Genomic DNA, 27727 nt, shown 5'->3' on the forward strand with positions numbered 1-27727 from the left:
ACTTCACTGTGGCACATGTAACTCAGTTTAGGCATTCTTAGTGTGGTCTATGTAATAAGTCATAAAACAATAAACCACACTCTCTTGAGTACTTAAATTTTTAGGAACTTGCATATGATATGGTTATATTTGTCTCCTAAGGAATATGCAAATAGAATAGCAGACAGACAATTCCGGACAGCTTTGATGAAGAAAGTATGGGCAGCATGGCGCGCTCTTAGCGAAGAAAAATGGAAAGAAAAAGTAGCAAAAGCCTGTCAGTTAAGGGCAGAAGATGTCTGTGTTCAGCTCACCAATGATTATGAAGCCAAAATTGCAGAGGTAAAATAAGGTTTCTTTTTTTAATTCTTTCTCTCCTTCACTCCCGCACCCCCATCCCTCCAAAGTATTTCTTTCTCAGCAAACTTGGAAAACATGAGGACTTTCCAGCAGAACAGAGCTGCAAGTACACAAGATCTGAGGAGACTGAAGATCTCTACTCTGGTTTCTAGCTGTGACTTTTTTTTTCCCCCCCCTGCATCTGATGTAAAATGTTGCTGATCTGCACACACAGGTGAAGTAAATTGGACTCTTCCTGAAACAAGACAAATCTCTGCCCACCAATAGGGATGGTATTTGTTTTCTAAGAGCATGCTGTTAATATTGGCTATGCATTTTGAGGTCTTACTGAAGAAGACAATGGAAATAGAAGACCATTATTATTATGAATGATCATGATGAGTACAATATTTTTTCCTATAACAGCTGCTCTGTTAAAGGCTGAATTTAAGTTTGGTTTTGGCTTTAACTTGCCAATTAAGCTTGTTAAAGAATTTTCAGAGCTTAAGGTGAAGTTATCAACGTATGCATTGGTGCACAGTAAGTAAAGTTTTAAAAGAGACATTTTAAAAGATTTGTATTTTAACAAGAAATTAAACCTAGAATTTTAAGAACAGGCTTACCAAATGTGGTTTACCAGCACAAAAACAGCAAGTAGTGAGTTACAAAGGTAACTTGGTCTGTCTTTTCTCAGCATTTTGGGTTTTTTACAGTAGCAAGAAAAGAGAGATTGCTGATGACAATTCACTCAATGCTTAAATAGTTTTCTGGGAACACTTATTCTTCTATTGAGTGAATCTATGTACCTGCAGAAATCTAGCTTGTGCCAGGTGCCTAACTTCTAAAAGACAAAAACTTGCAAGATAGATTTCTGCTTAGCTGGTTAGATAGGGTCTGACAGTCCTTTTGAATGCACTCTTGTCCTTGGTGTGCTCTAGTACAAATAACGTGCTGTAGTACAAAGAAATAACAGGTTGCTGTTCATGTCTGGTGAACCAGAGATTCTGAAGTGAAAATGCCTATCTTTGTAAAAGTAGTAAGTGACTTTTAAAGGTAACTGAGGAATATGTTCATAGTTTGCATTCACAAGTACAAGACAGTTGTTTCCTTATTCTCTTTTGTAGCTAACTGCTACTTTGGAACAGACAAAAGCTGAGATTCTGCGACTGCACAGTGAAAGAGAACAGTATGAAGACACCATGAAGAAAGCCTTTATGCGTGGTGTATGTGCTTTGAATCTGGAAGCAATGACCATGTTTCAGGGCAAGGACAGTAAGACAGATCCTGGTCAGTGTAAAAAGCAACTGTAATCTGATAGTGTGGGTGCGGTTTTGTTGTGTTTGTTTGTTTGGGGTTTTTTGTTTGTTTTAAAGGTTTCTCCCTTTTCAGTTGTTTTTTGTTTTGGTTTTTTTTTAATTTATTTTAATATGAGGACTTGTGGCAATACAGAGTTATCAAACTTCCTGCTTTAAAAAGTCCTGTTGAATATGTTGAGAAATATGCTGATGCTGAACTTTGTACTGCTGTATTTGAAAGGCGGAACATGTTCTCTTCATCCTGCCTTGCTGTGAGGGTGGTAACCTGCAACTGAAGGCAGAACCAGAAGCCAGGGATGGCAAACTTCTTAAAATACTGTAGAAGATAAACCTGGGTGCTGACAGAGTTCTGGGTAATAGTGGGGCGAGAGGAAAATCCTGGAAAACCCTCCTCTGTTCTCTGGAATCTCAGTGTGCAGTGAATCTGCTTTTCCCAGACAGTTCTTCCTTCTTTCTTAATCTTGCCTTTTAATGCAAAAAGGGCAAGTACATCTCCCAGGTTCTGTATTTAGTTGGAGTTCTGTGCCAGAACAGGAAACACCAGTATAATTGTATCAGCAGCACACTGTAGCGGATTGATGCACGGACTCCGATCGAGGGGTAAATCGAAGACCCTTTATTGAACTATTACATGGCTTATATACTTTCTAATTGTTTGTACATGCGCTACTGAGAGAACTCTTATTGGTTTATATGTCTTGTTCACACGTCCTTCATGCGTTCCTTCAGCTAATACAATTGGCTATCTTTTTGCAACTTTGCAGTTCCTTTCTTCGCAACAAAAAATCAGGAGTTCGCCTTATCTCTCTCCAATGCTGTCCACTCCTACTCCTGACGCACAGCCTCCTTCCCTCAGGCATAACCCAAACTCTCAGTACTTCAGTCTTGTTAACCCTTTCACTCCTGCTATGCCTAATTCCTCCTCAGCACACTCATAAAACTTGTGCAGCTCCACAGGGAAGAGCAGCACACCCCATACTGATGTAATGAAATCACCCACTCAGTGAGACAGTCTATAGCAGTAGGAGCATAATCATGCTGGTGCAGCAGTCTACATGAAAGAGAAAATAGCTATGCCAGCCAAAGTGTCACAGCTGTACATATGGCTTAACAACTGGCTGTACTGGCAAGCAGTTATTAATGGCCTTAGACAAGTTAACTTAAATTGTTAAACTTAACAATCTTATACCAGAAGTTTCTGAACTACTTCAGAGAAATTAATCCCAAAAAATGTAGATGTGAAGAGGAAATAAAAGCCTGAAGAAGGTGTAAGAGGATACTTACCTGAGCCAGCTGTCTGAGCCTGTTAAACATACACAGTATTTGTGCAGTTGCTTGGGAAACTAGAATATGACATTGGCTAAGTGCAGTAGCTGTGTGCTAGTAAAAACATAGGATCAGTATTTGGGGAAGGTAAAGAATGAATGATTTCTTGAAGAGACTGAGTTTGGGAATAAAGTTACAGGGCATTGCTGAAGTACATTATTTTTCACTGTGTTGTAAATTAAGACCTACTCTCTCTTGAAGCTTTATCTTATATTTGTTGGTTTGTTTTTCAAAAACATGCAACAGGCAGTGGGTCTCCCAAATAACGATGGGTAACTGAGTGGTGTGAAATAGGAAAGCATTGTTTCTGTAAACCTGTAAAGAAGAGGGTAAGTAGGAAGTAAATGAAGAAAACTGAGCTCTAGAACTGCCATGACCAACCCCTGGGTTTCATGGACCAAACTTTTTTCTTGATTTTTACTATGAAGCAGGACCTGATACTCTGCACAGGCACAGAACCTAGAGATTTTGCTGTGCTGGATAACGCTGGGATGTCTGTACCCAACTTTTTGGGTGTCCAGCATTATACTTTTTAATTTCCTGTGGTCACTGTAGTCCTCATCAGGCTTCATAACATCTCACAGTCTCTGTTGTCCTTGGTCCCATGCCTGCCATCTTCTTCCACTGCCTCTCATACCACTTTCTCCCCTGCCCCAAGCACACCATCTCTTGCTACAGCCAGATGGTGCTTTTAATAAAGTTAGTTACATAATTATTTAATACGGTTGTACAACCGTTTATTTCCATTCTTCCTCAGGTATAACAGAACAGTGATCAGGACATCAGGGGACTTCAAAGATCAGATTAGATGATTATTGTGATTTGTTCTAGTCCTGTAATCTGTGGACATTAAAACTTTAATGTGCCAGAGTCAGTCAGTGATTATATATTAATATGAACACTGCAGTGCCACCTACTGTCATTGGAAATAAAAGCAGAATTTAGTCCCTTTACAGATTTATTATTATTAGGTTATTGTAATGTACATTTAATATAGATACAATATACAAATAACATACATATAATATACATTATAATGTAGGTTAATTAATAGTGTGCAAGTATCATAACCTTAATGGGTCCATAACATTTGGAGTCAATGTTGATGGTCTAAAATCTATCTGGCTGATTTACTGACAGATTTTTTAAAAATATTTTATTAAAACAACTGTTACATTATTTTTAACCTTTTATTATAAGGAACATTGAAGCCACAAGAATTCATGACTTTTTACTTAAAAAAAACTTAACACTGCTTTTTTAGGTAACATAGATCAATCTGATTGGTCTGTAACTATGCATTGGTACTGTCTATGCTTAAGCTTAATGCATGTGTACATATATATGTACAAAATGCATAATCTGGCATACTTTCACTCTTGAAATCTTTGAGTATTGCACCAATTTGAACTACCTTCCTTACATTTTTCCTGCTCACTTCAAGAGAAAAACAAACCAAAAAAACCCCAAAACCACAACTACCACATGGTGTCACTCTAGTACCTGGAATGAGCAAAGTTCCCTTGGCCTGGAACTGCTGCTAGCATCATCCGCTTCAGAAATAGGAGAGTAAATAAGAATACCTCTCTCTGCTTCCTTTAAGGAAGTTTGTATTCTAAAGGAAAAGGCTGAAACTGCTTGGAAAAGATAGTTGGGCTTAGATCTGCAGATCTGACGTCCCCAGGATGTCTGCATTGCGAGACAAAAGAATCGTGGATGGATTTTGTGCAAGCTCAGGCTTACCCATCTGGTGGGGGGAGATGAGGGCTGTAGGGCGTCCATAGGTCATCCCAGCCCTACAGCCAGGATGTGGGCAGCGTCCAGCCATTGTATGTGGAGATGAGATGCTGCTGAGCATGATCTGTGGCTCCTTGAAATTGCAGTACATTCTCAGGAAAGTTAAAATAACATTTTACTTTACTGACAGTGAGCCCCCTTAAGGATCTGATGCCCTCACAGAAGTCCAGTATGGCCTTTCTGTATTTTGCTGCTCTCTACCTGAACTGGATTTTGGCCCTTGGCATACGAGCAGCTCACTGGATTTAGTATTGGCAAGCAGTACGGGGTGCCTCAGTTCTTTCCACTACAAGTATGTGACAAGTGCCAGAGGGATGTTGAGGCATAACACAGAAACAAGCCCCTTGGAAAATATTATTTCCAAGCATCTGAAAAGAAAAGGGTCAAATACAGGAATGTTTATGTATGTACCTATAAAGAACAGGCTGATCCTTTTAATTAGATTTTACAGAAATCCCGAAGGAATAGTAAAATTTTTACTGTGACTTATCTCTTTTTTCCCCTTAGGGCTTGCTAGATTATGTGCTGATCCCATTACTTTGTCTTTCTAATAATAGATGTAGGAAGTAGGAGAAATGATAACGTTGCAGGAAGGCTACCTCCTTCGCAATATAATCCCCCCTCACCACCACCTCCACCAGCAACTGCTCTTCAGCTGGAAGACATGGTAAGCATGTAGCTGGAACAGAACTGTATTTGCTTGTGACAAAAGTGAACTTCCTCGGTTGAAGCTTTTTAAAGATAAAAGCCATAGCCCATGAATTGAAGGAATTTTATTTTCATGAAAATGCATTAAACTAATGAAGACAAGGTCACTATAATAGGCACAATTTGCTCTCTAAGGTTCTATCTGGAAAAAAGCTGTTAAAAGTTTTTTGCAAAAAACCCTGAGCTTAATATAACCTGAAAAGAAGAAAAGCTGGCTTGACTTGAAGCTTTTTTTTTTTTAAAGTGTAACATGTAGACATTGAGGGAACTCAGCTTATTGTCTTGTCATGTCAGCTTAGCCAGATCATTATCCAGTAGCTTGGTTGTTCTGGACCTGCCATGGAGTCATGCTGAAGACATTGCCACTGTAAAACAATTTCCTGCTAGAGTACAGGTTAGAGCAGAGATGTGCTTGCCTCTCTTCCTGATTTTTCATTCTAATAGTATCAAATGTTACTCACACTGTTTCTACAATTTTTAGACAAGTATTTTTAAATTAGCCAGAAAACAGTAGAGCTACAGATAAAATATCTGCAAAGAAGTTAAATCTAGAAGAGTAATTGGAGTGGTCAAAAAACCTGACTACCTAAAGAGTAAAACTGTATTTTCTAGAGAGTTATACTCATTCGTTGTAAACTCTGGTTTCATTCACAGTTTTCTACCCACCTGGGTCATGCAAGCACTTCTCAGACCAGGCTAGATTCTGATTCTCCAGTAATCGTCACTAGCACAGCTGCAGGATCTGGTGTGGTGTCAACTCAAAAACTGGTAACATGCTAAAATTAACTTTTTTTTTTTTAAGGCATAATTATAACAAATACTAGTTTGGGTGTCATTATTTCCGCATTTTTTCAGAGCAACACAAGTACGTAGTTGAGGAAACTGCCATAGAATTTACATAGCTGTGTGAAGACACTAGCTTGCAACAAATGGTCATTCATGTTACAGAAACACATTTATGTTAGGAGCAATTTTAAATGCTTGGGGGGGAGGGGGGAGGGAAATGTGACAAAATGAAGAATAGAAGAGTACGTGTACACTTAAGTACGGCGAAAGAGGAACAATTGGTGTTTCACATGATACCATTTTGCTCTGGAAAGAATATGCTTTGCTTTAGCATCCTGCTGTTTGAAATGTCTCTCTTATTCTTTCTTCTGTATTTGTGGCTAAACTGTCCTTTTTACTTTTCTCCATTGTCTTCTGCATTGCTCTCCTTTCTTTTTCCCATCTGATAGAGTTTGCTCCCACCTGTCAGAGAAAGATGCAGCATTTTACTGCATGGAAGCTTTTTTGTATCTGCTATGTCACGGCTAGAAAGACTTTCCAGGGTGATGGGAGTGCCTGCAGCTGTCACCTGAGTATGCAACCAGTGAGCAAAGCTCAACTATCCATGCTGCTTGATTTTTATCAATTTAGCCTTACTCCCCTTAGGATAGAAGTCACTTGCTCGAAACGCTATCTCATACTTAGAGTGGAAAAAGATGGAATAAACCAGGTTGCAACTGGGTGGAGCAAATTCAGTCCCATATAAGATAAGTGGATTACCTGCAACATCCCATGTTCTGTTTAGGCACGTGGCTGATAAAACTAAGCAGATATACTAGAGCATTGTAAATACTACGTTTAGAATTTTTTACTAACTAATATTTAATTTATTTGTAGCCCATGGCAAAAGTAATAACATCTGCTCAACAGAAAGCAGGAAGAACAATCACTGCTAGAATCACAGGCCGAGCTGATATGGGACAAAAAACCAGAATTTGTGGTAGTTTAGCAGTGATGGGAGTTGCTCCACCCATGAGTTCAGTCATTGTTGAAAAACATCACCCAGTCACACAGGTAAGTCAGAATTATGCTTGTAACAGTATCCTTATTACAACATATCTGGTAGTAGTTTAAAGAAAAATGACCACTGTGAAGAGATATTAGACAAGGCTTAGACTTGAGTCCTGTTTAAAATAACAAACAGTATTGTGTTTGGGCTGGGTAGAAGGCACTGGTGAGGAGAGGAAGTAAATATTGCCACCTTAATCTATTTGTCTTGTTTCTGTAGTAATTATTTCACAGGTATAGTAGTCTTGGCTGTCTGTTTCTTGGCCAGCTCTTCTGTGAGTGTTCCTCTTTGTAGAATTGGTCAGTTGGTCAGCAATGTTTGGTGTCATCACCATGCAACCACCAAGACAAGCTTTGTGGTGTATAGCAGGAGAGTGACTGAACCAGAGGTGGTAGAGAGATAGATTAGACTGACAGGCTGAGCATAGCAAATTACTGGGGGGAAAAAAGTAAAACCCTTGTCCAGAGGCAATCAAATCCGTCATGCCTGCTGCTTGTTGTATTTTGAGTCTTACCCCCCGCCATTTATCCTGAAGAAAACACTGAAATAAGTGCATTATTAGGGTATGAAACCAAACATGCAAGACAACTGTAAGCAGTAGCCTAAATGGCCTAGGCAATTGCTACACTTCTAGACCAATCTGAGCAAAAAGTGTTTTTGACTGGAGGTGTATGAAACAGTTGAAGATTTTTTTTTTATATATATTTTAACCTGTAAAGTAGGATCTGAGTTTTCTCTGTGCTATCTGAAAGTCCAGTTTCTCTTCAGTGATACTGCCAGAACCAGCAGAGCTACACTGGTCCCTTAATTTGAGTTGGAGATACTGGTAACTGTCCATGTGAGGGATGTTCTGCTTTCACTCGTTTCCTGCACTGAATCAGAGCCCTGTGGCAGGCTGCACATAGCTTTTGAGAATTTGGGCTCCTAAGCAGAAATTCATATTTAAATGGAATGTCCTTAGGGGGTTAGAGGTTTGGTGTGAGACTTCTTTCATTAGGAACTATTTCTGGAGTCAGATTGTGTGACTAGTATGACAAGTAAAGTACCTTAACTACAGTACCAAAACCTGACTTCTAAAAATGCAATAAATGTGACAGTCCCAGAGATATATTCCATATACTCTTTCTGCAAATAAATGCCTAAGTGGAAGTCAATCAGATTGAAGTATTTGTCTTTAATTAATCTGACAGGGGAGAGAGTTTACCTTGACTAAAAGCAGAATGACTACTGTTTATTGCAGTAAGGTGGCTAGTTTTTTGGGGAAAAAATTCATTGTTGTTAAATGAATGCAAACCTTTTCCTTTTGGAGACCAGAGACCTTTCAGAGACTTCCTCATAGCAAATACTGAACTTCAAAAGGAATGTTGGCATGATTAAGTTAGCACTACAGAGGAAAATGCAGAACAATTTAGTAAAAAAAACCAAACCAACCAGCCTTGAAATAAGATTGAGGTGATAAAAGCTCAGGGTACCTAGTTAATTGGACGTTTAGCACTTTATTTTCTAAAAAGTATATTACAGATAAGGAAGGAAGAAAATTACTCATTCTGTTAAAGTAACCCCCTTTTTTTTTTTTTTGAGATGGGTATTTCAGTCTGCCGCATTGCAAATCTTTTTGTTTAAACTACAGCTCACTTACAGCTACTTTAATGGGAATTTTTTTGTGCCATTAAGTGTTTTGATGTATCTGATTACTTTTCAGCAAACGATATCCCAAGCCACTGCTGCTAAATATCCTCGAACTGTGCTCCATTATTCTGGTTCTACCACTGTGAGACCTGCAGGACAAGTTGGGCGAATGCTTCAGGGCCAAACTCATACCAGTGTTCAGTCAATAAAAGTTGTTGACTGAGTGAGTATCTTTCTCACTGGTGGGGGTTTTTATCAAGGTACAATGTAAACCTCTTCCCAGTCTTTTCATTTGCAGATTTGATGAAGCAAGGCCTAAAGTATGTATCATGTTTTTACTCTTTTTCTAAAAATACCTTTTTTTTTAAAGTAAAAGTGCTTTTATAGTAAACATCTGGAGGGGAATAAAAGAACTTGAAATGTTGTTCTACCTCCAAACTATTTGAGAACTTATTTTATTAAGATAAACACTTTTTATTTAAGGAATCTTTTGCACACTTTTAAATAAAGGATGTAATGTGCTTTTTGTCTGAATCTGTTTGTTTAGTTCCAATGTTACTAACATATACTTTCAAGTGAAAATTAAATTTATTTTTGTTACATATGCTTTTAGTTGCTTATGCAACTAAGTGTAGTTGACATGCATTTTAATTATATCCTACAACAGCATACTTAAATGAAGAATAACAGGGTGGTAGCCTTCACACCCCGGGTGCAACTTGGGCCAGGTGAGGTACTGAGTCCATCAAATGGTTAAACATTCTCATTTTCCAAGCTAATGTTGCAGAACTTGATGCATACCTGTCAGGATCTAAGAATTTGTGATCTTGGATCCCTAATTCCAAAACCTGAGGATTTACCAGTCTGTTCTTCATATTCCTGTGATGCTCTACAGCCATGTCAAAACAGGTTGCACACAAGAGGGCAGTCAGGGGTAAGACTTCAGACTAAGATAGAGATCATCATCTTTTTAGTACAGACAATAAAATTCAGTACAAAATAATGCTAGCTATATATATAGACAGACAAGGCAATTCAATTCTTCCATTACATGATAAAACTATTGCTATTTTGTTACAGAGAAGACTACAAAGATAGACATTTTACATAATTTTACATACTGAAATGTATTCAGTAATGAGGAAACCTTTAAACATGTTCAGCAAGACACTACCAAATATTAATTCAAGACATGAACAAGAAATACATAAATAATTGCTAGATGTGTTAAGTATTAAATATCAAATGTTCTTTTTTGGGTGTATATATACAAAGGTATGCCATGATAGAAAACTCTGCAGCCAGCCACACATGGTTTTAGACATGACACTTCTGTGTATTTTCACTACGTATATCAAATGCTGAAGAGGAAAGAGTTGTTTAATTAGTGCTAGGATTAGGACAAGATAAAAGCCCTCTTCAGACAGGAACACTATAATCCTAGCAAGACTTTATAAAAACCTGAATCCCAAATGAGGCCAGGTGCCAACCTATATCTGGAAATGTTGATTTATACACATAATTTTCACTTATTAAATTTAATTTCGTTCAGGTAGAAAACATCTAATTTACATTCCATGTCAAACACAAAATAGCTTAATTTGCAGTTCCAATATGGAATTAGTGTATCAATGTTAAGCCAGGTGTAGAAATTGTAGGGGGGTGGTTCTTGCTTAGCAGTATAGTCATAAATTACCAGCCAGCCATTCACTCTTAAATTCTTTAAATCACTGTATAGCAAGCATATGAGAAAGAGCTAACCAATATTTTAGGAGTGCATGTTCTTCTAGCTTGGAAAAAGTCATACAGCTTCAAAATAGGTTTTTGCTTCCAGAAAATATACTATTTGTATTTGAAAGGCACTTTCCATCTGGCATGTAATTCCATCATATATGCCATGTTTTATTGATGAACTCATGAAATGGCACATTTTCTGGAGTCCGTGTTGGTGCTACTTGCAGCTCTGATCTTCTCTGTAAAGTAAGAAGAGAAAACACTTGCTTGACATGCTCTGCTTTTTACAAGGTCAGTCTAATCTAACTGAAGGATGGTCAGTCACATTTTCACCATGTTTGCAGGACAAAGGAGGGAAGCAAAGTTTGCGCATTTTTATCTTCCTTTAGAAATCTCAAGTCTCATTTAAATGCTCTTCCTCAAGCAACCTCACCCACCAGCAAGGGCAGATTCCCAGAAAGGGAGTGTCTCTTCCTTTCCCAGATTCCCAGAAAGGAAGACACGGGCAGATTCCCAGAAAGGAATTGTGTTTCTGTCCTCCAGCTCCGCCACAGTCACACCTTCCCAGCACCAGCAGGGACCTCAGTACTGCACTGCAGTCTCGCAGAGGACAGTGTAATGTGCTCTGTACACCACAAAACTTACCAGCTAAAGGCTGAAATCCTGCTTCCACCAGATCTTTGTATATATGCTTGACAGGATTCTGATGAGCCAGCAATATACCATGTAACCAGATGAGCAACATTCTGTTTCCATGTTCCTTATAACTTCTTTTCCCTATGCAACACACAAAGCATTTGTCTGTTCTATATGCTGGAAACAGTGTATTTTGTGCTTTTGCACTTTTAGAGTTCCAGGAGGTTTTAAAACCTACTCATTTACTCTTATTTCCTTTCTCACCTAGAAGCAAAATGAAGACTGAGACTTACAAAGGTTTAAAAAACAAACAGAAATTCTAGTTTTATCCTATGGCTACTGTAAAGGGGGGAGGGGCAAAGCTAATACGTTTTAAAATTACTTTTTTCCTTTCATTTTTCCTCAACATGTGGAAATATACCCTGGAGTAGTAGTAAACAAGTACAATGCATGCTATAGAAGTATTCCTTTCCCAGCACTTGAGATGCCTGAAACCAGAAACTGCTGTTCCATGGCAGCTGTGAAGACAGAGCATGAACAAGGTCTTCCTGTGTCATGAGGTTCCCCAGGTCCTCACTTGCAGCGTGACCCACAAGACCCTTCCATGCTGCTCGCTGCTCCTGTTTTTGATTTCCAAAGATGAAGGTTCCTTCAGGCCAAGAAGGAGAACAGAACTGGCCTGTACTTCTACAGGCCAAGCACCTGGAAGCACCGCTTCCCAGGAACCAGGGACAAAGGCTTGTATCCGTTCACTGCTCTTTTTCATAATTTGAATAAGAGCAGTATGGCCACTGTGTATCTGTGATAATTGCATAGTTTAAAAAGCAACTCTGCCTTGTGGTTTTTATAGCTCATCTATTATGTCTAGCCACTCAGATATTGCTACCTGTCCATTGTTCTTCAATAGCTTTAATTTGTTCATCTGTGAACTTCCAGAACAGGGCCAGTTTTTTCCATTCCTGGGGTTTTAACTGGTTGTATGCTAGATTCCAAAGGGAGGAACGGATTTGCTTGGTCTGGGTACTGTGATCTTGTTTGAAGGACAAGTCGAAGTCTGACCCATCATCACTATGAGCTAGATGTTCCTGAAAAAGAAAGCAGATGATAAGTTTTGTAATGAAGCTGGGGACCTTTGCTTAGCGAGCAGTGAACACTGTGTCCTGTACAGCCATATGTAGCTACTGACAGGGGATTTGTGCATTGCAGGTAAAGGAACCGTGTTTGGCTGGCTAGCAGAGTTCTTCGGAAGATGTCTTAGCATGGATGATGTTATTACAGGCTTAATAACAGAACACAAACGAAGCCCTTCTGTGTCTATTGCTATGTCTTATTAAGTTAAACGACTTTCTTTCTCTGGCACTTGATACACAATAGCAAGTAACAGCATGTACGAGGCCTGCACTGCTGTGCTCCGTGGCTCTGTCTATTTTATATATCACATTTTGAACATGTTTGGGGTTCAGCCACCGTTCTTACTCTTTCCTCTTGCTTCTGGAGTTTCTAACCTCTCCCCGAGAAGAGGCTGGGCACCATCGGCATGGCGCTTGCTCAAGCTGTTCCCGCCTCTGCCCCATCTGCTCCACTTGGCTGAAGCGGGGACTACCAGGTCATTTGATGGCAGCATGAGCCATTGGGTTTAGCATGCAAGAGCCCTGTTCAGCAAAGTGTCTACACACCAATAAGCACATGCATGTTGAACCTGGATCTAGTTTTATTGCCTGCATAAGCAAAATCAGATAGATACCAAAACCACAAGCATTTTACCCTCCAGATTAAAAGTGGTGTTGCTACCATATGAATGGCTCACCTGAAACAGGAGTGATGGGGCTGCTTCTTTTTTGGGCACCTCTGCAAAAGCCACATCTAGCAGTGATTTCAGCCTTAGCTGAGCAGTGCCCAGGGAAAAGTCTCATTTCTAGTGTAAGTAAGCTCGAACTACTTTTACATTTCATTTTGTTTATGTGGTAGTACTGTTACAAATCAGTCTCTAAAGTGAAAAGTCATCAGGAAGTTGATACAGGATTACAAAGCAGATACTAAGCAAAAAAGGAAATGGCAGCATGCCATATTTTAAAAGTGCTAAGCATAAAATACTCCATTCCAGATTAAATTCAGAAAAATACAACAGTGTTATTTCCTAACTTTATGAGAGTCTTGCAAGGAAAAAAAAAAAAATCTTAGTTCAGTAACTAAGCATTGTCGTGTATGTTTGATCCCATTTTTCTGGTGCAGACTTTATTTCATGCTCCTGACACATGCAAGGTGAGGTTTAGGACATTCTGCAGGAGAGCTTCAGGCTCTCCCCAGTTCAGTGTTCCTCTTTTGAGGTTTAAAGAAAGAAAAAAAACAACAAAAAACCCACAAGCAAACAAACTTTTTTTCTCCTCCTTTTGCAGCAGCACAGCTTCTCTTTGCTGCTAATTGTGTGTCTAGGCAATAGCAGGGTGGGACAGTAAGAGCAGCCCTCAAGAAGCAGTAAATAGAAAAAAGGGGAAACGGAGAAAACGACACTCTCTCACACACATTAGGATCATGTGCACTTCCTCACAGCAACATGTCATTTCCTTTTGTAACTAATGCCTTGTCACAGATGGTAAGTCAGCTCAATGTAACAAAAAGACAGTTCTTACAATAGTGGTTCAAAACGCTGTAGCTTCTTATACGGTAACACCACCTGAACAACATCATATTCCATAACTGTAAGATCTAAGCTGCTCCCAAAGGCTGTGCTCTTAGCTTCAGGTAATGGGATACAAACACTTATGTTTCTATTTCCCAGCATCTGTGGAGCTCTTGTAGAAAACCATCTGCTTAAACATCTTTTCTTCTCCTGAGGCAATTCAGTAAACAATGCCAAGGGGTTAGGAGCATTATGGGCTCGCTGCTGTCAGACTTGTCGTATCTTCTCTGAGAACAGACAACTTCACTTCTAATTCCCCTTTAAGTCAAAAGAAACAATATCCTACCTGACAACTCCAGCTGAACTGACGCAAATCAAATATGCACAATACAGGGAGTTCACGGAGGTGTTTTTCACGATAATTAACCTAGATCTGTGATTTACCAGCACAATGCCCAGCAACATTAAGTGGCATGGATTTGGGCACGCAAGGCCAGAGTGGGGTGGTAAAAGACCAGCTGATTCATGTGCATGCACTGGGGCAGGGTCGGTATGCTCATACCACCCCGGGAGGCACTTGGCTAACCTGGCAATACAAGCACTCCCTAGCAGGAAGCAGGAATGAGAATGAAGTTACAGATTTGTCTGGCAGCTCAGCAATGAGAGCACGAGAGCTGATGTTCAAGTGAATTCCTTTCACCATTCCTTTTGCCCAGGTTTGCTAGCTGTGGTGCTCACAGAATCACTTGCTCTACATAAATAAGTTGTGTTAGCATCTTTCTTCTTGCAGGTTTTATAGTGGATGCTACAAGAGATGTCTTTTACTGCCTCACTAGGACCAGTCTGCTAACAGTGTATTTGAGAGAACTTGGGGATTTTAAACTGTATTGTGTCAAACCCAGCAAATTTAATCAATTCTCAGGGAACCCACATAAACCTATGGCTCCAAACAAGAAAAACTGAGCAAGCCAATACAAGACCAATTTATGGAGCATTAATATGCCTTAAAACAAACCTTCACCATCCTATGAAACACCTCCCTTTCATCAAGTGTGTAGGTATAGCAGGTTCTTTGTGGCTCATTGCTACAACTGTCTTTGGCAGAATAAATAAACTTTCTCAGAATTCTAAATGGTCCCAGTTAAGAACCTGTGACATGAGATGTCCTGAATTTTCAAGACCCATTTGGGCTGGGTCTGAGTTTCAAGGCATGTCTCTAGAATGGGCCTCACCAGCAGCCCAGCTCCAAATACTCCTTCGGTTTTAAGAGGTACTAAGCTTAGCTTTTCTTGTTCAGATACTTACCGCCTATAGAGCATGTACAGATTCGTAAGTGACATGGGATAGTCAGCGCAGGCCAAAATAATAGTCATCTCTAATACATCTGACTCAGCCGTTTAGGGAGGGCCATCACTAAGCAGCCTACGTTTAAATAACAACTAGGGAAAGAAGGTTAGAAATTCAGGCAATCTGAAGTCAATCTAAGCCGTGTCATTCGCATTTCTTGCCTGGTTCTTTCCCATTTCATTGATTGCATTTTATAATTAACACACATAAAACAGAAGAGGGAGCTCCTGCCGAAGCAGCTGAGCCCTTACCAGCAACGGAGTGACAGACACCTGCACTCCTCCATTTTTCAACCACAGATTTTGCTGTACCAAAGGACACAGGGATCAATGTGGATTCAGGTCATCCCAACCCTGATGCTGATGGCACAGTCTGAATTTGGGTCAGAATCTCTCTCCACCTCTTTATCTCTGTGTGCAGAGCATGATGCTGGAAAACAGTAAGATCTGCCTACAATTTTACAGCTAATCAGGAGAAAAACCTGGATGGGGTAGAGACCTTCCCATTCCCAATTTATGAAGGCCAGTCTTGCAACCTGCAAAAAGAACCACCTCAGGCAAAAGGCGCTTCAAGATCAGAATCGGCTTTTCCCTTACAGTTCTCCTCAGTGTAATGAAAGATGTCTCTTACCTGTTTCATGGCATAATACCTTTCTGCTTTAATGATCATATCTACAACAAGGGCGTGATTGCTTCTTGATGCCACAGCTAGTGCAGTTTTTCCATGCTGAAAGCAGAGTTAGTGAATCAGAACGTTATCTCATATATATATGAGGATAAGTATATCACAGGAGAAACACAGGAGCTTTGTTTACAAAGCCCCATCCCTTTTTTTCAAGAAAACTTATTACTACAATTTTATGTCTTCAGGGTAGCTACAATCAAAGTTCTATGCTTTGCATGAGCTGTATCCCCTCAGCCCAAAGTGGTCAATTTTTTCCTGCACTGAACTCACCCTAAAGATTTTCTGGTGCGGTACAGCTGCTTTCAAAAGCCTCCTGCACTCAGGCTGCTGCGTATTTCATACCACCTTGCGCTCTTCTGTCACTGCTTCCAAGTTCATGCAAGCCCAGGCATCCACAGGTTGAAAACTACCACAAGTACAGTTCATTCCCATGTTATGGTTAAATGGGCATTTCAGATGGATAAGCTGGCAAAGCTGGAAACCTCCAACTTTAAGGGCAAACCTGCATCTTGTTTTGGATGGTAAGAGAAGCTGGCTCACAGAATGAAAAGAGGGTGTGCAAATGACTCACAAGACAACTGAAGTGAGCATAACTGAAGGTGATGTTTCATGGGTAGTACAGGCAGTCAAAGGAATTAAAAGCCATTGCTTTACTTCCAGCTGCAGAGGACTGCTCAATCTATCTGAACCCATCTCTGCTATCAGCACTTTGATGTAAAGGCATGTCAGTGGCTCTACAGGGTTCTCTCTGCAGTTTTCCAGTTCTCTCTTCAATTGTCTATTTTCAGCAGCTTTGCACTGAGTGGAGCTGCCTCAGATTTAAATATTCAGGGTATTCTCCATATATCAAGTGCTAGGCATTCCAGAAAATTAGACCTAACAGAAGCCAACCCCTTAATTAGAAGGTTCAGTAATTAAATTACAAGGCATTTCTACTCTCCAGCTATTATAAAGTTCCCTAACACATACCTTTTGAATTCTATCTCCTCGCTCTGCTCAAGATCATTCTAATTAGCCTGTTTTTAGAAAAGCATCACATTGGAAGCCAAGGCATTTACATTTCATAAGATCTTTACAGCATAGACATACTTTACATGTGAAGAATTCAGAGACCACAAGAGCTCTTTGGGTCCCACCTCTGGAAAAGTGCTCTGCATTTTGCAGGGAGGTGGAGGGGTGCAAAAAGAGGGTGTTTCTGGCCTCCTGCACTAGTGCAGACACTGCTGGCATCCTGCGTGTACACATAGCACAGCAGTCTTGCACACAGGGAGCACTCTCTGCACTATCAATCACAATCACAACCAACCACAATTGTATCTGCAGATGGGAGGAAGAGCTCCCAAGAGAGCATTTCCTGAGCTGTAACAGCTTGCAACTCATGCAGATACATGACAAGCTCTGGAGACTGAGGACCTTTGCTGGCAGGGGACAGAGGCCAGGAAAACACTGTGCAGTCAAAGCAGGCTCCCCTTTTTCCTGCCTACTCTTCAGTAAGGAAGGATGGGAACATTTTTGGCATCTCAGCACCAATTCAGTTCAAAGAGGGCTGTACTTGTAAATGTTCCCAGCGGTGGCCTGGCCTCAGGGGCCATCCAGCAAATAGACAGGGGAAAAGCTACTCCAAGAAATAAAACCAATGCAGAAAGGTGACAGAATTTGTGCTGTCTCAGAGCCATATTCTCATAACATGCCCTGAACTCCATCAACACTGCTGTAACACCAAAGCTCTGTCCAGCCCAAAGATTTGCAGGTTCATAAGGTCAAAACAGGCAATAAGAAGTAATTTTCTGTGTTTGCCCTTGGAATATGAATAGGTAGAGACAATTTTCCAACAGCTAAGATGCTGTCTGAAGTGGACAAGACTTCATTCTAGGTTAACCCATATGAGAACTGCAGCTCTTTGGCTAGTGTAGGCATGACTCCAAATGGGAAGGCTTAACTGCAACGCAGCATCTTACCTCAGCCTCCCAAAACACATCAACCATGTCACCCGCACTCAGAGCCCCAAGCCTCACATCAGGCTAGGGAAAAAAGAGATGATCCTCATTCCATAAAGCTTCACTCCTCATCGCATCATGCACGAAAATTACTTTTTTAAATAACTAGAGCTAGATTTTGCTCATGATAAACATCAAGTCTGTCAATTCAGTCATACAGAAAATCAATATAGTGGTAACAGTATAAAAAGGGCAGCGATTTAGCAAAATTTGTAAAAACTGGATTTGGTACTCTGTCCTTTCAAAAGCACTTCCCCAGAGACTCTTTGCTTTGGTACTTCTTCCAGCCATTGCCATTTTTGCCTCAGCCTTCCCAGGCTGAACATCAGCAACAGGGTCTAGGCACTCACCCGAACAGATCTGGGACAGCTTCCCAGGGACATGCCACCACCATTTCCAGATGGCCCAGAGTGCTAGAGGGCAAACGCACCATAGCTGCAATTAGTGAAGCTGGCAGTACCTGTGCCTCTCGTGGCAATGAACCTGGCTGCGGGTGCACAGGTACAACAGCCACAGGATGTTTTCCACTCTGTAAGCCTAGTCCTTTTTTCCATCAGAGGTCTCTGGCAATGGGGTTTACCCTTCAAACTACAGAGCTTGGAAGTTTTACATTTTTCACCCCACTGGCTTTCATCACATCTGAACTCAAAACCAGCTCTTCACTAAAACCATTTCAGATCTCTGCAGGTCCATCTGTATTAAAAGGAGACTTCTGTTGTAAGAACTAACAGTTAGCTTTACTTAGAAAAGATGGCTGGAAACAAGTGCTTCCTGCATCTCTGGGAAGAAGGTTATAAAACAAAAAATGAAATCACATAATCTTTGCATGGGTGAGGAATGCAACCTACCTTATCCACGGTCTTGGGATTGCAGCCTGCCTTCAGCAGCACTTCCACCAGCTCCACATTGCCAAGATCGGCTGCCAGATGTAGAGGGGTTTCCTGCCTCTGGAATTAATGACACCAAATAAATACAATAAGCCAAACTCCCCCTTAAAAGCAGAGTGCTTACAATCTGAATCTAAAGAAGATTCACAAGACACAGCCTTGGCTAGAAAACACCGAACAGAATAAAAGCATTTAACTTTTGCATGATCTACCTGCCACTTTTGTTTCAGGCAAACAAGAGAGCATCTGGGATCTCAGCAGGAAAACCAGACAGGAGTTCCAGCTGGCTCAGGAAAAAGTTGCTGTCATGCCCCTTTAATGTACCTGACGAGCTCTCTCTCCTCCCTCTTAAAACAAGGTGTTTTGGTCAGTGTGCTTCATGTGACTGCCAACCCCCACCCATGCTATCCTCTCAAGTAACCTTTTCCCTGCTGGAATTCACGCAAAGACAGACAACTGGACATCCATAATTTTCAACAGTACATTGTGCCCCAGTCCGCAACAGGGTTTGTTAGCCAGCCCTACCACAGAACGATGATATGGAGTGGAAGGTAGAACAGAAGTCTACCTGCTCCATAATGGGTTGAGCCTTAAACCACGCACCAACAAACAAAAAAAGGACAGGAAGCAATTAAACAAAACCAAGCCATTAACAAGAAGTACAGCTAAAGCGGCATTCAGCTTCAAGTCTAATGTTTGGGTCTGAAATGAAGGTTGTGTAGTCTCTACACAGCTGCATGTACCCAAATAAAACCTATTTATTTATTTATCCTTCTACAGAAGACTAGAATAAGAAATTCCAGATGTCTATGGGTGTAATGCAGCAACAAATAAGACGTGCTGTCATTTGTGGAAACCCTGCATATCTGGACGTGTCCCTTAGTGTGTTTCATGTGACACAGCATCCTTTTAAGTTGAACGTTTTGTGCCTATGCTTCTCTGATGTTGCAAGTCTACATTCTGTAGGTCTGGTTAGAGAACTTTTTTGGCCTTTAGATCTTAACTGAAAGGTTGCAGAGTCAAACACCAAGACCTTACCCACCAAGAAACACCAGCCTCAGGTTTCCACATTAGAGTCTCTCATCAGCTCTTTTGGGAATACACACTATGATCACATGACCTCAGAAGTTTCCTCCAACAATACATCCTACTTTCTTTTCTGCAGTAATTTAGAGATACATATATAGCTATTGTATATAACTTCAGATGTGCTAGAGTCAAAACACGAAACATTTCTAAAAGATGTGTTCAAGAAGTTTACAAAATTCTCTATTTATGTGACAGAAGAACTTATCATCATACTTATTTTGACTCCAGACACAAATTACAGCCTCTGTCTCCCACAAAAATGTGTATAACCTTTAGCAATAAAATGATCAACAGGAAGGGGTGAACTACAGATTTCTCAAAGACTAGTCCCTGTTACTATCACGGGGATCATCCTCACCTGTCACGCGGAAGACCTGGGTGCATTTCCCCAACAGGGAGCCACAGTGCCCAACGTGGGACTCACAGACCTGGTGGGACAGTCTCAACAGCTGAGATGTAGGGTCAGCGGGGAGGGGGAAGAAAGATTCTCTTTGAAGCACCATCACTGGCAGGCCAGTCTATACACAGCTGGTGCCTCAATGTCTGCCCAGTCCATTATGGCCAGGGTGCCAGTATACAACACCTGTGAGCTCCACAGAAAATCCTGCCACGTGACCATAAGCACTGGATATCATCCGGATCTCTGGAAGTCCAGTTGTTGGCCAGGTTGCTGTAGACTACCTCAATGACCATGAAGTCCCTCAGATACTGGATACCTTCTGTGGCTGTCCACTTGCCTTGCTGGTTTACAATATCTTCTTTGAAGAGATACCTTGCATTTGCACTTGCTAAGAGCCACCTCCAGAAGCTTGTGAGTGGCTACCTCTCTTCTGATCCCTTTGTCAATCCCATAGTCCCTAGTGATGGACCCCAGCTGCTGGGCTTCCCTGCCTTCCCAGCACTGGAGCAACCAGGTAGCAAATCACTCACCTTGCTGATGGACGAATACTTGCTGCCTATCTCACAGGTCATTCAGGGATGGGGACCAGGTAGTTTTCCCCTCTTTTGTCATTCCTGTCTCTTCCCTCTCCTGTCCTGCTGCAGGTCAGGTTGCCTTTTCTGATTCTTCCCCCTTCTGCCCCTCAGCCGGAGCTGCTGCTTCTCTTACTAACTGAGTTGACCTCTGTTCTCACCATTTCTTCTTGACTACAGGAGCAACTATTAATACTTGAGGGCTGGGTTTCTGGTTAAGCCACTGTGTGCGCCCTCAGACTGAGTGACCTTTTCAGTGTCCATGTGGGTGGCTTCAGAGCAGGAGACCTTCTCAGCGTCTCTTTGTGTTCTCCTTGATCAGGAGACCCTCTTTCTCTTTGAGGGGACTGGATGGCAGCTCGGTAGGATTGAGCCAGGCCCCAACACAGCATTAGAAGTCTCTGTGTTTCATCAGGACAGGCAAGGCTCCCCTCCATCAAATGGTGTACCAGCTACCCAGGACTACATGCCTGTTCAGGCATGAAATCCCAAGCTATTGGAGGTAATAACAGCCCCAGTCACCTGCCCAACTCCTCCCACACACTCTGCCATCCAGGGATCTACTGCCTCCACTGTGTGGCATTCCCAATTAGTTCTTTAACCTTATGAACAATAATCAAAAAAAGGGTCATGTATGAACAGTATGTTCATAGTATTAACAGTCCGATTACACAAGGATATTCAAGGAACTGAGAGACCATTACAAGAAGGCAGGAAAGACCTATCCTGGAGGAGGAGAAGGGATAGGTGCATTTGTTCCTCTCTTCACAAAGTGTTTCTCCAAGGTGAAAAGGGGAAAGCTGTAATTTCTGATTTCCTCCATGAGATGGTTCTCCGAGTACCCAGATAGCAGCAGCATAGGGCCCAAAAATACCAGATCAGGCTCAAGGCCAGTGCTTTTATCACGGCTTTCCCAGGCAAAGCAAAACAAAGTGGTACACAACAGTGAAACACCATTTCAGCAAAAGCTGAAAATGGTCATTAATAATTACAGGAGGTTTTGTACAGCCAAAAAGGGATCAAGCAAACCAGCACCAAAGCAAATACGTCAGCATCACGTTCGGCAACAAGTGGCCTTCCATAGAGGAGGGTATCCAGTACTTGAGGGGATTAGCGGTGGTGAAGGTGGTCTACAGTGAACTGACCAGCAGCCAACCAAGCCTCCAAAGACCACTGGCACCAAGCGGAGGCCAAACAATCCTGGTAAAGGTGGAGAAAACAGATGCTGGCATCCCTGGGTGGGCTTCAACCACCAACCTTTCAGTTAACAGCCGAATGCACTAACCGACTGCACCACAGAGACTTGTGACCTCATTGCTCAGTGTGATGTTGTATGGCATGGAGCATCACTTTGGTCAGCTCTGGTCATCTGTTTGGTTGTGTGCCCTCCCAGCCCCCCGCACACCTGCAGTCTATTCACTGTGGGGGCAGAGTGTGAAACAGAGAAGGCCTTGGTGCTGTGCAAACACTGTTCAGCAACAGCGAAAACACTGGTGCCTTACCAGCACTGTTTTGGTCACAAATCTAAAACACAGCACCCCATGGGTTGCTATGAAAAAAAGTAACTTCATCCCAGCCAGATGACACTCTGCACTGGCTTTCCCTCTAAGATCAATACCGTTGGGACATTTCTGTCATTTATTATGCATGAATTGTAACACTCAAACAACAAATTAATCCAAATATTTTCTCAGTATATAGCATTTTGCTATCCTTATCTTGCATAAACAATACTAGCACAGCACGTACCAGTGACTAATACATATGCACACACATGAAAAGATAAGGAGAGAACTGCCTCTTCCTTCCTATTTTTTTATACCCTGAGCTCGTAAGGAAAAAAAAATGATTTCAAGCAAAATCCACATAATCTCCTCTTTACCAGTGAAGTTATGTTATTTCCCAGTTTTTCTTACGTGATTTAAGGAGTTTATATCATGATTGGCATCCAAGAGGCTTTTTACTACCAGTACATGATTATTGATGACTGCTAAATGGAGAGGGGAATTCTTCTGCTGTGGAAGGAAAATAATAAACTATTATACTTGTGTACATTCATTAGAAGTTCATTCAAACAAGAAAGAGGTTCTTGTTAAAATCTGCCCCTTGCAAAGGTGATATGCACCCAGCGGAGGTTTGAGACTGCAGAAAACACACCTCAAGGTGCAGAATTATGCCAAAGATGGCAGCCTGCTCCTTGCCCCTGCAACACCGACAGCAGCAGGTAAACAAATACAGCTGAGAAACCTGGAAATGTTGAGTGCATTGGGTGCATATCAGTGTGTCACCACTAGGAATGCAGCAAGGTGCTCCTCTTACATGTTCATAACCGGGATGTGCTGCTACCCTTGGCTGACAATAGAAAGCTTAGGGTAATGTTTCTGTTCCCTCAGAAAACTGTTTGCCCTTAGCTGGACAGGCTGGAGACAGAATACAGCTGTCAAAATCTACTTTCCAGGAATAAAATCTTGTCACACATTGCTGCTGTAAATATTCTTCATACTAAACTGACATGCTGTCATATTTATAAAAAGCTATATAAAATTATAGCTAGAAAGAAATTAAGGCTTTTTATTTGAGTGATTATCTATTAAAATAACTGGGGCACAGGTCCAACATCAGTCACAATCCAACCATTAGATTGGCAAGATCACTTTGCATGTTGAACCTGTGACTCATCAGTTTCTCGTTAAATACAGCTAAAAAACAATTCCATACCAGTGCCAGACACCAGTTCATTAGTGTCATTATAAACCAGAGCGATTTCTTCCAGGCTACAGAAAAATAAAGCAAGCTCTTATGCAACGCTGCACTAGAAATGTTTCCAAAAACATAAGTTACAATTTTATGAGTTGCTTCTGCTACAGAAAGCCAATGAGAACAAGCAGCACAACAACTGCCTGATCTTTAAGATAAATCATTTCAAGCACATAATAAATTGTTCTTCCTTGATAACATTATGCAACAGCCCAGTGATCATGGCAGATAAGTCTCAAAGCCCAGATTCTATTTTCATCCTGCACTGTAGAAGTAGAAAACAATTTCCTATTCACAGAAAACCTCAGATGTAACAAAAACTGTAATATCTAAATTGAGACAAGATTTGACTGTTAGGAATACCTCTTTCTTTTTAAACCCCAAAGAATGGTGGCATGCAGATTTTGAAGGCATAGGCTTTGAGTGCAGAGGGTGAAAGCACTGAAGTGTTTATTTACCTTTTATTTACCTTTATTCAAAATCAGTTGCATGTGTTAAATCTTTGCCCATGGGACACACAGAAGCCAGCATTACTGCTGCTTAGTTCAAGAAGGGTACTTTGCTCATCTTCTCCTAATGCCTGGTCCTTGGCTTAGCCTGGCCACCTCTACACTGGACTGCACCAGTCTGCCCAGGCACTCACTGAGTTTGTGCAACAGGACCTTGTCTTTGTTGGTCCATACATATTGCTAACCAACATCCATAAATCACATAATAATGTGTATAGCAAAAAAATAAAGGAACTAGTCAATCTCATTCAGCTGTCTGAATTCCCAAGAAAGGCCATAAAAGACAGGACAAGCTGAACAACAGCAGAAAAGTTATACTGATACATACTCACCTCAGGTTTAGGAGCCAGGTCAATATTTTTATCAATAAGAAAAGTAACCAAGGATAGATGTCCATTCTGAATTGCAATCTGCAAAGCACTGCTATTGTTCTGAAAGAAATGGTATAGACAGCAAAAACTTATGGTTTTGTTACTGGAAAAACAGTACTAAAGAAAGCTATCAATACAGGATAATCGTTCTTTTAAATTTGTGTTATTATCCCCTCCCTCAAAAACCCTCCCTTTGATAAAATGATATAAAATGAAGTGGATCAGCAGTTAGCATTATGTGTTTTTGTAAATACTGAAGGAACTTCCCATTTTTACCGTATCACAACAAACATGCTAAAAACACCAGTATTCTATAGTGCTTTTCAATCTCTCTTAAGAAAGAGATAAATCAGCATTGTCAGCTATCCTGCACCATGGACAACAATGATGCCAACATGCCCCCTAGTCTGTTAGTTCAGTTTGACTAATAAGCAAGTACAGTCACAGTAACAAACTTTTAAAAATAAATCAACAGAAAATTTTCACTTAATAATTCTGCTAAAACAAACAAGCTCTCAGTCTGTTGGAATCATAAACTACTTGCAGCAGGCAAGCTAAGGTCATTCAACAGCTGTGAGCTGGACTGGAGTCCAGGAACCAGATGCAGAGAACTGGTTTGTCATCAGTTCAGTCATATACGCGCCCAAAAAGGAGGATTTTCAATTACACTAGTTGGTTACATTTCCTAGCCATTGGACATACATATTGGACATACAGTAAATAAAAAAGCTCCACCACAGAACTGTCAAATAAATCTATGCTATATTTCTTCCACATCAGTTTTATTCTGTTAGCACTCTCCACATTCCCAATTCTATTTTATTATTTATTTTTTACCATTTCATAAAAATAAGCAGAGCGAATATACTGTTAGGACACACAGAAAAGAGAAGATAAGGTCCTTCCCACAGCCCAGAATGTCCCAGTACCTGTGTTTTGAAGAGATACTGTGTACATACTTGAGTTAAAACGTTGATGTCACTCCCTGCTTCCAGTAAGAGTTCAGCACATTTTTCATTACCTCCTTCAACAGACAAGTAAAATGGAGTTTCTCCATTCTAGACCAACACAGAGAAAATGTCTGTTCCAATTTAAGCCACGTGACTGTGACAAACATTTAGTCCTTTAAAATGTTATTTTTTAACGGATTTTTAAAATCTCAAACTTTATCTCCCTCAGTAATTTCTGTGTCCTTACCTGATTGAGGTCATCTATTTCCTTCCACTGTTCGAGCAGAATTTCTACAACTTCGCTGTGACCATTTTTGGCTGCTAGATGCAATGCTGTGTTTCCCTCCTTGAAATTAAAATGTCAAATAAGGTATTTTAAAATCCAGAATAAAGTCAAAACATTAAGTAAAAACAACATGCACTTAAACACAAAGCCTTCGGTCTTCCCATCTCTTTTTTACATATAAGGAGGAGGAGGCAGATCCACACAGCATGTTCCAAGATTCAGACTAATCCAAAAGGAACCTTTTCATATGTATGCAGACATGACCTGGGTCTAGTTGGTTGTCTCATATTCTGAAAACGGCAGTGTATCACCAGTGAAAAAGACCTAAAATTCTAACTCCTAAAGAAGGAATCGGAAGAAAAATTTGGGCACTGGTTCCTACAAGGATGGGGACATCAAGCCCGCAAAAGCACTGATTTAAAGATAAACGGCCAAAACCAAGGTAAGTATATATAATCTTGTAGTGGCTTTGATGCCAATGTCACAATCTTCAGTCATCATCACCATCAGTACAATTCCTTACTAGCTAAGTAAGAAAAAAAAACAGCACACCAGCAAGCAAATAAAAACAAAGAGCAAGCCAGATGATTATCAAGAGCAGCAGCTTTTGAGCTAAAAGGCAATGCTGGCACAAGAACAAGTATAAAACTGGCTATAAACAAACTGAAGCTGCAAATTAGAAGAAGGATCCTAACCCTCAGGGAAATGAGGGTCCAGAACAGCTTTTCACTCAGAGTGGAGGTGGAGAGGCAGAAAATCCAAATACTTTTTAGGAAAAGGTATGTTTGTTAATTGATGGTTACAGTGTGACTGCTTTCAGTGACCTATGAGATGAGTTGCTGTCCTGGCTTTTTACCTACTTACTCTTTAGGATCACAGCATTCGCCTCCCATCATTGTTGCTTTACATGTTCAGCCTGCTAGATGTCTGGGACAACACTGTTCTTTAACTGCTGCTGATAAACTACTTCGCACACCAGAGCTCCACGCTGCACTGCAGCTTTTAAAGTATCGCCAGTAAAAAAAAAAACAAAAAACAAAAAAACCCAAACCAAAACAAAAAAAAAAGCATAACTTCCTGGGTGCTTGCTTACATGGTTCTATAAATGCAGTTAGCTGACCATTTTACAATTTTTAATGTATTTATCCTTGCAATGCCTCGGATGCAGAGAAACACTGACATGCTCATTCCACAAATAGTGAAGTAAGGAGTAAGGAAATTTAAGGGCAGACTTTTAAAGTTATTTAGACACCTTAAAATGCAGTGTAAAAAGCAAACTCAATCAGATTGAAGTGTTTAGGCACTTCGGAAAAATCCCCATGGGTGTTTATTTGCATCCTGAAGTATTTAAACAAGTTTGAAAAATTAGTCATGCGGGACTTAGCACTGACACACAGACACAACTGAGCAGAGCGAAAAACTGGGAAACATGATCTCCCAGTACAGAGGCTGGCATGTTAATCACCAGACCTTCCCACTTCTCCCAACAGACAGTACATGCTAGTCTTGCTTTACATTAATTATTAATGCATACGGAAAAGTCTTCTGGCATTAAGACCAGAAGTTCCACTGTCCTCCCTTAATTACTGAAAAATCATAATCTTTGTATATTTGGTGGTCCAATATATATCACTGCCAGCACCATGACATCTCCATAGCTTATCCATATAGCTTGGTTATGCAGTAACCACTCTGAAACAAAGTAATCTTTCACTAGCACATTTTTAGTTGTACTTTTGTGGAAAAGAAATCTTTACCTTATCTTTTTCAGATGTAAACAGCTTCAGAGTAATCAAATTGTTTATCATCTCAACATGGCCTTTTTCAGATGCCAGCAGAAATGGTTTCTTACCTTTCTAGAAAACAATTACGGAAAGAAACACAGTGTTATTGAAAGTAAAAATACTTTGCTTCCAGTTACTAGATATATGGCATGCATATGTGTATGTGTATGCTGCAT

General features: G+C 40.7%; 2 protein-coding genes across 11 annotated transcripts in view; one reads left to right on the forward strand and one right to left on the reverse strand.

Annotated features, from left to right (window-relative positions):
* The window catches only part of POC5 (POC5 centriolar protein), a 30936-nt gene extending 21474 nt beyond the window's left edge, over positions 1–9462 (forward strand). For all 10 annotated transcript variants that reach the window (XM_072859845.1, XM_072859846.1, XM_072859843.1 and 7 more), the window contains 6 exons: positions 142–321; positions 1443–1605; positions 5315–5424; positions 6120–6233; positions 7128–7304; positions 9002–9462. In XM_072859845.1, coding sequence (XP_072715946.1) covers positions 142–321; positions 1443–1605; positions 5315–5424; positions 6120–6233; positions 7128–7304; positions 9002–9151 — 894 coding nt within the window. In that variant the 3' untranslated portion in view covers positions 9152–9462. The remainder of the gene's footprint in view (positions 1–141; positions 322–1442; positions 1606–5314; positions 5425–6119; positions 6234–7127; positions 7305–9001) is intronic.
* A 1380-nt stretch (positions 9463–10842) lies between these two features.
* Positions 10843–27727, reverse strand: part of ANKDD1B (ankyrin repeat and death domain containing 1B) — a 30856-nt gene continuing 13971 nt past the window's right edge. The window contains exons 6-15 of the mRNA XM_072859806.1: positions 27525–27623; positions 25729–25827; positions 25461–25589; positions 24493–24591; positions 22811–22909; positions 18795–18893; positions 15896–15991; positions 12185–12383; positions 11308–11439; positions 10843–10901 (exon numbers count right to left, since the gene is read on the reverse strand). Of these exons, the coding sequence (XP_072715907.1) occupies positions 10843–10901; positions 11308–11439; positions 12185–12383; positions 15896–15991; positions 18795–18893; positions 22811–22909; positions 24493–24591; positions 25461–25589; positions 25729–25827; positions 27525–27623 (1110 nt within the window). The remainder of the gene's footprint in view (positions 10902–11307; positions 11440–12184; positions 12384–15895; positions 15992–18794; positions 18894–22810; positions 22910–24492; positions 24592–25460; positions 25590–25728; positions 25828–27524; positions 27624–27727) is intronic.

Source organism: Ciconia boyciana, chromosome 4 (genome assembly GCF_034638445.1).
Source record: "Ciconia boyciana chromosome 4, ASM3463844v1, whole genome shotgun sequence".
NCBI lineage: Eukaryota > Metazoa > Chordata > Aves > Ciconiiformes > Ciconiidae > Ciconia > Ciconia boyciana.